This window comes from Cheilinus undulatus, linkage group 6 (assembly GCF_018320785.1).
Source record: "Cheilinus undulatus linkage group 6, ASM1832078v1, whole genome shotgun sequence".
Taxonomy (NCBI): Eukaryota; Metazoa; Chordata; class Actinopteri; order Labriformes; family Labridae; genus Cheilinus; species Cheilinus undulatus.
In genome coordinates, this window is record NC_054870.1 from 6,504,437 (window position 1) to 6,514,691 (window position 10,255).

General features: G+C 37.7%; 1 protein-coding gene across 3 annotated transcripts in view; it reads right to left on the reverse strand.

Moving 5' to 3' along the window:
- The window catches only part of LOC121511494 (cullin-9), a 58,609-nt gene extending 53,945 nt beyond the window's left edge, over nucleotides 1-4,664 (reverse strand). For all 3 annotated transcript variants that reach the window (XM_041790222.1, XM_041790221.1, XM_041790219.1), the window contains exon 1: nucleotides 4,493-4,664. In XM_041790222.1, coding sequence (XP_041646156.1) covers nucleotides 4,493-4,634 — 142 coding nt within the window. In that variant the 5' untranslated portion in view covers nucleotides 4,635-4,664. The remainder of the gene's footprint in view (nucleotides 1-4,492) is intronic.
- Between the last annotated feature and the right edge of the window lie 5,591 nt (nucleotides 4,665-10,255).

A 10,255-nucleotide genomic window follows, 5' to 3' on the forward strand; every position in this document is an offset into this window, starting at 1 on the left:
TACTTTAGATCATTGATACTCAATGCAAGAATCCGAGCAACATGTGGCTCTCTTTAGTCTTTGAAAAATAATTCCTCCAGGAAACCTTAAAAAAAGAGAAAAATTGGACCTCAAGAATGATTCATTGCAAGTCACACAAGTTTGTTTCCCACACTTTTGTAGGACGCTTTAAACGTCAATTTTTATTTTTTGTATATTTCCATCAGATGTTTGCAAGAAAGAACATAACAGATAAATATCTCTGATTCTTGACTTTATTTTTTTGTTTCACTACAGTACTGGATATTTGTGTGCACTGAAGTCTAAACTAACAGATTTTAATTTCTTTTTTTGTTTTTTCCAAAATATGATTTTTTTTTTGCTAATCATTTTCTGATTTTTGTCAACAACATCAGACACACTAAAATCAGATTAATTTTCGTTTTAATAATGTAAGGTGAAAATCGAGTTTTCAGGTCTAATATTGGTATTCAGTAATGATATTTAGAAATAAAAATTGTAAAATGTATCATTTCTGCTTTTTTCACATATTACAAGTAGCCTATCTTATTTCTGAATTTCATGAATTTCTAACTTCATCTTTAATATTAACCATATTAATCAAATATTTTTAAGTAAAATAGTTGTTGCTTCCTTCCTACTTTCTGACCTACATCAGTCAGTGGTGACAGGAATGTATAGGCTAATCTTTGTTCCCAAGATCTTTACCTGCTGTCTGTCCCTAAAATCTGAACTGAGCTGGGAAAAAGGCATTTAAATTTGCTGCTCCCTTTCTCTGGAATGATTTGCAAAAAGAGATTTGACCTAATGAACTGATTTCATTGGACACTTTTAAAAGGAAGCTGAAAGACTTTGAGGCAGACGCATCTGGCTGCAGATGCTGTATTAGTTGTACATTAGCCACCTAAATTGTTATCGTCTGCCTTTGATGCATCTAGACTGCGTGTCTGTTATTATGTTTTCTGTGTATGACTGCTTTTTGTTTGTCTGAAACTGTTTGCTGCTGCTGCTGTCTTGGCCAGGACACTCTTAAAAAATGTTTTAAATCTAAATAAGGTTTTTCCTGGTTAAATAAAGGTTAAACCAAAAAAATAAAAATGATTGCATGTAGATTAGCTAGTATTTAAACAAATAATCAGAATAAAATTAACAGAGGATAATGTATTTTTGTAAAATGATGGAGTTGACAATTGGAATAAATACTGATGGCTCAAACCAGCTGTTTTACACCAAAAATGATCTCAATTGACTACAGATAAAATAAAAATAAAGACTACAGAAATAAAAGTGAAACCAAGTTCTCTGCATGCTGTGATTAATATATATTAGAGATGTTGAAAGATTACAATTTTAATCGCTGTTAATCTCAGGTTTTCTGTACCTCTTCAGGACCATTCACACCATTTCCAGATTTCTAAAATACCACTATTTTGCATTCAAAGCTTTTTGTGTCATTTTTTAGTTTTTACGGTCTTAGACTAACGGTAACCGACTTACTGTTTGGATAGAGACACGCTTTTATAGGTAGATTTAAGACTTCAACTTAACCATGGAAAAAGGAACTTGTTATGAATTTAAAGGCAACAAGTGAAGAGTAAAGAGGTAAATGTTTGATATGACAAGGTTAAGATGACTTTTGACTTGTCTGCTGGGCTGTCTGGGAATCTTTTAAGGGAACTGAGACATCAAGGAGCAGTAGTGGACTTATTTTAACTAGGGCTGTAGTCAACCAAAGAAAAACTTGGTCGACTAAAATCACACCAGATCATCAATTAATCGATTGGTAGTGGGACGGCCCAAAAAATAAATAAATAAATAAATAAATAAAAACAAAAAACAACAACAACAAAAAAACCTTCATGTTATTTCTACATCAAACTTATCACTGACAATGTAGTCAGTGCATTTAGGTGGTAATTAAAATTCAAAATGAACCCAAAATGAACCTTAAAACTTACGATTTTTGCAGTATAACCACCTTATGTTGTAATTAAATAATAATCCTTTTTCACAAAAAGTTGCCACAATGCTGACTTTTTCGGCATGTTGTCGATTAATGGGAAACAGAGTATAAACCGCTTCACCGACTTTGGTGGGAGGGTCTCAGTGACAGTGTTTTGACTTTCTGGGTATTTAACTTGTAATTAATTACCCTTAAAGGCATGAGTAAATTATATTTGAATAGTTGTATTCATAGTTATTTTCTTTTTTAAATTATATTTTGTAACACTAGATAACTGAAAAAATAATAACACGACATCTCCCCTCTCACCCCTGCAAAAAAATGGATTCTTCCAATTAAAGTAGCAAGTGTGATTGTTTGACCAATTGGATTTTGGTCAGACATGAGGTCATCGACCAATCGACTTGAGGCTGTCAGCCCTAATTTTAACATCACTGTGGCTGCAGGGAAGCGCTGTAGTGGCTTAAACAAAGTTTGTTGAAAGGACAATTTTATTGCAATTAAAAAGTTAGTGTACAAATTGTACATCATAGTTAATCGCGATTAATCGTGCAGGCACCTCCTATTGTGGGCAGCATAGACTTTAGAAGCTCAAAAATTCTAAGATTTGTTTAATATACATTTACAACTTTTTAAGTAAACATTTTCTAGTTTTGTTTCAAGTAAAATAAAAATGAGCAGATTCTCTATTTTTTTCTAATGTTGTCCTAATATGCCATTGTAATAACAGACAGTTTATAGATATTTTGTCAAGAACAAGTGTCTGTAGGCCTGTTACGTTGAGTTGCTCTCGATGTAAAACAATGAAATTTTCGGTTTATTTTTTCCAAGTGGGTCCTGGGGGCTTAGCTTTTCTTGGATAGGAGTGGGGGGACTTTAGAAAAAAAAGGTTGGGAGATGCTGCTTAAATTATAATCAGTGTCCTCTAAACAGAATTTATTGGATTCATACACCCAAGGTGTGGACTGTGGCTCTTGTAGAGGTATTTTTCCAACAATTTGTCTCTTTGGTTGAGCAGTGTTGAGTAATACTGCTTTAGATATTGTAAAAACAAACCCCAGCTCACATGAAGGAGAAAAATAACTGTTGTGAACTTTTATTGGAGAGTTGGAGAAATGAAGAGTCTATGGAGAACGTTCCAGATAAATCTGTGGAGCAGATAGCTCAGTGTTTCCCACCTTCAGTCATAACGCAAGGTTCTGAAACTAGCTTTTCATTTTCGGTTTTCAGACACAGTTCCGCTTTCTGGACTTACCAGAGCACCTGCTTTCTCTGAAGTCCTGGTGTCACACATGCTGCTGGGCGTTAGTTAGCATCACCAGGGGCCAGACTAATATCTGAGCAATCTAGGCTAGACATCAAGTCTAACAAGTCTGCTACGTAGGAACTAAGTGAATTTCCGCTTCAATATACTCTAAAAAGTCTTAACGTCACGTCTTTATAATTCACGTGGTCATTTTTCAAACTGTTAAACTTGTAGAGTTATGAGATATCAGCAAATAGCCCGGCCCTTCATGTTATGCTACTAGTGTTACGGTGTATCTGGTGCCCGTGCTATTTTGTGACAGTCAGCCGAATGGGCTTGTGGTTGTTTGAGTTATGATGAAAACAGTCATCGTTGTCTAATTTTTAGTTATGAAGTCTTTGAATTCTAATCTGATGTTTATGTAGTGAAAAATGATGATATGGTTAAACGCGCGGACTCTTAAGTTTAATACATTCGGCGCTAAGTCAGCAGTTAACACGGTAACGCGTTCCACCGTAACACCTAAACGCAACAAGCTAAGTGCATTGCTAACAGACGTTGCTGATCTCTGCATTTTGATTTGACACCAACAGACAATAAAGGCGCCCTTTTAATCGGGACTACTGTATCTGTATGTCACAATCTAACCACTTAAACAGCTCAGAACCCACTTGTCATCTAGTTAAGTCGATAGCTAGCTAGCGACATGCACGCCTCATAGGCACCGTCTAACTGAAGTACAATCCTTATATTTAGGAGGTTGGGGAGTTCGAGGGCCAATTTTTAACACTATAAAAGGCCCCTATTCTATTCCACAAGGTTTTCTGTCAAAGTGACCGTATTCAAACTTTGCTAATCTGGATTAGCATCCAACTTCAGATGATGGGGCTGTACTTTACTCTCACCTTCTGAAGCCAACGCTGCTAATGAGCCTTTGGTGTTGGCAAATTAAGGTGAAAAACTGCTCCAAAGTGGGCTGTCTATTCCTTAAAGTGATTTTTCATCACGCCGGATGGAGGACTGAGTCTATCTTGCTCAGCCAAGATCACATATTCAATATAACAGTCTCCGTTTCACCGGTTAAACTCTGATTTTATTTAAATTAACGTTTTTCAGGTGGAGTCCGGCATGCCGTGTTCGAACACAGCCACGGATGGTCCCGGGATAAACAGTGGACAGTTACTGGATGACAGCGCTCAGGAGCCGAGGTGGGCCTGCCAAACATACCCGCGGTGGTCAGACAGGAAGGTGGCTTCGCTGGGACACAGGTGAGTTCGTCTTACCTGCCGTGTCACAGACTGTACCCCTCGGTTCAGTCTTTCCCGTCAGCCGCTGTTTTCTTTTCCGCCCTAGCGTGTCGTTTCCCAGCCTGGTAACGTTTGTTTTATCGTTTTCCACCGCAGCTCCGTGCTGTTGGATGCGCATTTGCGCACTGTGACACGGGAAGCATCAGAGGTTTCTTCTTCTTCTACGGCTACGGGGTGTTTTCCTCTTCTTCTTAGGCTTCATTGGCGGGTCACAAACGGTCATAAAGCGAGCATGGAGCCACCTGCTGGTACAGCCGTTTTCATTGCAGCTCACTGCTTTGCCAAAACACTGATGTTCTTCAAAATTAAGCAAAGCAGCACCAAAACCATTTTCCCTCTGCTCTGAAACCCAGCCAAGAAAAACAACAAGTCCTATTATAAGCAGATATTAATAGATCATACAGTATTCAAGAATCGCATAGGTAGGTAGAAATGTGTGAATGAAAATGTTTATTTTCATAGGAGTGTAGGTATGTTTGATTATATGTGTATAAATTGTTATGTGTATACACATATAACTACTCAGGGTTTATAATCTCTTAAAATGAAGAGACATGAACGACATATATACATCTGTGTATATGTAGGCATGGCATTTGTACACATGTATTTAGTCGGGTATCAAAATCTCTTTCAATGAATAGGGTAGGTATCTAGGATGTGTGTGTATGTATACACTGTTGTGTGGATGTATAAATGCATTTACTCAGGTATTAAAATCTCTTTAATGTAGTAACATTTGCACTTTGTACTTACTTAGATTGCACAGTATTTTATATTGAAGTAATATGGTAGGTAGGGGCAGGTTCAAATAAGCATTTATGCTTCCACCCATCCCTTCTCAAACATTGCTGGAGCTCTTTTTTCTTTAATGTTGTCCTTTATGTCAGCTTGTGTTTATAACTAATGATTTCTTTTACTTGAGGTTTTAAGTGTCTTTCTTACTTAGTTTTATTTGTTTATATTTATTAACTTCTGCTTCCTTGTATTTTGTGTGCAATGTGTGTGTGTCTTATGTGTTGCGGTGTTAATTTTAGTTAAAGTCTTTAACTGAAATGTATTTTAGTTTTAGTCACATTTTAGTCATTTCTATCCTTTTTGGTTTTAGTCTAGTTTTAGTCAACGAAAACTCCCAAAAAACGTAGTCTACTTTTAGTCCATAAAAAGGCCTCGCATTTTAGTCTTTACTCTGCCTTAAACTCTACACGGCAGCACTTGCGTCCAATTGAACCTGAAGCACTTGATGGCACTTACTGATGTTGTTTCTTCTTGTCTAGATCATTGCTTGTGTTGTTCTTGCTCTCAAATGTACGTCGCTTTGGAGAAAAGCGTCTGCTAAATGACATTGTAACATTGTAACATTGTAGTCCAAGCATTTATTTTCTTGGCTAAATCTGGTATAAAACCATGGTAGTGTGTTCTTTGCACTTTGCTAAACCTGGGGTCCCTGCTTTCTACAGTGAGAGACAGAATAGCTACAGCTGCATAAATGTGCAGTGCTCTCAGAAATGTCTGCATTGTTCCATTTAGTGTGCATACATCTGGAAAAGCTGTGATTTACTGTGTATGTGCTCTGGTTAATTACACTCTAGTGACACCTGGTGGCAGACACCAGGTACGACAAGCTGAAGGGACTCCATCTGCACCAAATTTGTTTTAGTTCTTCTCTGATATAATCATATCACTGCAGGGAAACGGAAAACCTAGAGTTCAGACTGAAAGAGGAGGGTTTTTTAACTTCATATTCAGTCGCCTAACAAGTGCTGATAATACACCACTGATGCTTTAAAGATGTGAGGTACAGTGCCTATAAAAAGTCTTCACCCCCTTGAATGTTTTACTCTTTTATTGATTTTATAAGTTAATCATAGTGAGTTTAAATTGGCAGTGTTGATCGGAGCCAGATGTGTGAAATATCCAGGGTTAAGCCAAAACAAAGGACTGTTCAGGGGACTGCTTCCCCAGAGATGTTTTGCTTACCAGGTACTTGTATGCACTGAGTTTATTCAATTCGAAACACAAAATTAGAATTAAAATGTCAACAAATCCATGCATCGTTTGAGCAAAAAAGATGCAATTTAACCTAAAAAATCAATATCGGGGCTTACATATTTTTTTTCCAATCTAACTGCACTAAAAGTGTCATTATCATTCTAAAATAATAAAACATCTTGCTGAAGTTCAGCCATTTTCACTTCTGCTTCCTAAAAATGTATATTATTTATTTTTTATGTTACTTTGCTTCGGTAAGGTAGTATTTTGGTGTAAAAGTTTACAAATTAAACAGTGCATTTTCAAACAAAGGACAAAAAAGCAACGTATGGGGTTACAGATATTGATTTATTCACGATAATACTGAAGATTGTATTTTAAAAAATACAAATTAAAATGACTTTTTATAGCGCGTTGGTGGCATTAGTTGTCAGAGGTGTCAAAAGTATTCACATTCATTACTCAGGTAGAAGTATAGATACTAGGGTTTAAAAAGACTTCTGTAGAAGTTAAAATATCAACTCAAGCTTTTTACTCAAGTAAACGTGTAAAAGTACTGGTTTCAAAACTACTGAAAGTATAAATGTAAAAGTAATGTAAGGGGGAAAAATTCCATTAAGGACAAAAGCTAAGGCCATGCCACAGGGGCCAGTTCCATTCTACCATTCTTTTTCATTCCACCATTCAATCCATTATACTTTCCATTCCATTCTACCATAGTGCACTACCCCACCTCCCCCCAAAAAATTTTTCTAAAGGCCATAATGACTATAATATCATATTAAAATGTTTATGTTGAAAAATTTGGGATGCACCTGTTTCAGCTGCATTTATGCCCATTGAAAATGAATGTATTTTAGTACAATGCAAATACATTCAAGAACCATAAACAGTATGTGTACTACCAACCTCCTCACTGGTGATTGGTTGGGACATTTTGCTCCAGTTCTCTTGTAGTCTCTGCCACAGACATCTTTGTACTACGCTACATACGTCTGCTATTTCCTTGCTGGAGTGTGACATGATTTGTAATGTCTGAAGGTGCGATGGATCACGTACAAACCAATAGGGTGTCAGAATGGTATTATGTTTATACTTCTCATCCAACCACAATTAAATTCACTCTATCCGGATGGCGCGATTTATCTGGATAGGTTTCGGGTTTTTTTATTTGTGTTTTATTGAACGATGACAAGCTGGAATGAAATAGCAGTAACAAGGCTATTTTTAAAATGTAAGGAGTAGAATGAACAGATAATTGCGTGAAAATGTAAGGAGTAGAAGGAAAAAGTTGGCTGAAAAATAATTACTCCAGTAAAGTAGATACCCAAAATTTCTACTTAAGTAAAGTAATGAAGTATTTGTACTTAGTTACTTGACACCTCTGTTAGTTGTCACTTGTAAAATAGATTGGATTTTGTAAATAAAGTTTGTATTTAAGAATTACATTTCCATGTTGCGATCAACATTTTTTTATTTTTGCATTTATCAATGATAGCATACAGTCATGGACGAAAGTATTGGCACCCCTAGAGTTTTTCCAAAAAAACACAATTTCTCCCAGAAATTGTTGCAATACCAAACGTTTTTGGTATACACATGTTTATTTCATTTATGTGTATTGGAACAACGCAAAAAAAACAGAAGAAAAAAGGCAAAATTATTGGCACCCTTTTAAAATTGTGGGTAAATCATTTTATTTCAAGCATGTGACGCTCATTTAAACCCACCTGTGACAGTAACAGGTGCTGGAAATCTAGAAATCACACCTGAAGCCAGTTAGAATGAATAAAAGTTGTCTCAACCTTTGTGTTGTGTGCCTGTGTGTGTCACACCAAGCATGGAGAAGAGAAAGAAGAGCCCAGAATTGTCTGAGGACTTAAAAACTGTGGAAAACTATGAACAATCTCAAGGTTTCAAGACCATCTCCAGAGATCTTGAGATTCCTTTGTTCCTTTGTGTGTAATATAATCAAGAAGTTTATAACCCATGGAACTGTGGCTAATCTCCCTGAACGTGGACGGAAGAGAAAAATTGCCAAAAGAATGCAACACAGGATAGTTGGAATGGTGGATAAACATCCTCAGTCAACTTCCACACAAATCCAGGCTGTCCTGCAGACTCAGGGTGTAAAAGTGTCAGCCTGGACCATACGTGGTCATCTGAATGAGATGAAGCGCTATGGCAGGAGACCCCACTGCTGACAAAGAGACATAAAAAAACCAGACTGGAGTTTGCAAAAATGTACCTGAGTCAGCCTCAATCCTTCTGGGAGAACATTTAGTGGACAGATGAGACTACGGTAGAGCTTTTTGGAAAAGGACGTCATTCTTAACCTGACACGCCAGATGGATGTGTATCACACATCCATCTGGTAAACCTCTCATACACAGCATTTGGGAAAGGGCAGAGCATTTGAAAAAAACTCGGAGGGTGATTGGATGAATGTTCTGTCTGTCACATCTTTACGGGCCAATTAGAGCAACAAAACACGTGACGAAGCCATGACTGAGGAGTAAATCCATATAGAACTGCATAACACAAAACATGGCGACTGTAGACATGTCAGTACACGACTTTTGTCGTTTTTGAAAAGAAAACAACTCACTGCTGATCTTTGTTCTTCCTTTAACGAAGAAATGCCATCAACTTCTGATACAACTGGTGCTTTAGCATCCACTCTAATGTCTTCCACCATAACTGCACCGGCCTCTTGTTACTGCTTGCTTACATCACAACTCTGAAAGTACTGCCCCTCCTGCTGATTGGTCCTGTCACTTTCTGACTGGGCCCAAACGGTTTAGACGGACGCTTTGCAAGATGGATTCACCGGTGAGAAACAAGGAAACGGGCGTATCCATCTGCTTTGCAAGGTTACTTCATTCTACCATTTACAGAAAACAGAATGAGATCTACAAAGAAAAGAACACAGTACCTACAGTCAAACATGGTGGAGGTTCAAGGATGTTTTGGGGTTGTTTTGCTGCCTCTGGCACTGGGTTCCTTGACTGTGTGCAAGGAATCATGAAATCTGGAGACTATCAAAAAATTTTGGGCCACAATGTAGGGCCTAGTGTCAGAAAGCTGGGTCTGGGTCAGAGGTCATGGGTGTTCCAGCAGGACAACGACCCCAAACATACTTCAAAAAGCACCAAGAAATGGTTGGAGACAAAGCTGGAGAGTTCTGAAGTGGCCAGCAATGAGTCCAGATCTAAATCCCATTGAACACCTATGAAGAGATCTCAAAACTGCTGTTGCAAGAAGGCACCCTTCAAATCTGAGAGACCTGGAGCAGTTTGCAAAAGAAGAGTGGTCCAAAATTCCAGTTGAGAGGTGTAAGAAGCTTGTCGATGGTTATAGGAAGCGATTGGTTTCTGTTATCTTTTCCCAAGGGTGTGAAACCAAATACTGTCACCAATTTTGTTTTACCAAAAACATTTGTAACTGCTTTCTGGGAGAAATGGTGTATTTTCTGGAAAAATTCCAGGGGTGTCTATACTGTCGTTCATGACTGTATATACAGCATTATACTTCCAACCAACCCGAAAAATTCAGGGCTTTTAAGAAAAAAAGCCACCCCCTCCCCCCACCTGTGGTGTTTAGTAGAGTCACCCTTGGCTGCAGTCACAGCTCTGAGTCTGTGTGGATAGGTCTCTGTCAGGTTGTACGGGGATCAGGCATGAACAGCTCTTTCCAAATCCAGACACAGATTCTCTATTTTGCCTTGCTATTTTTTGCTATATTTCA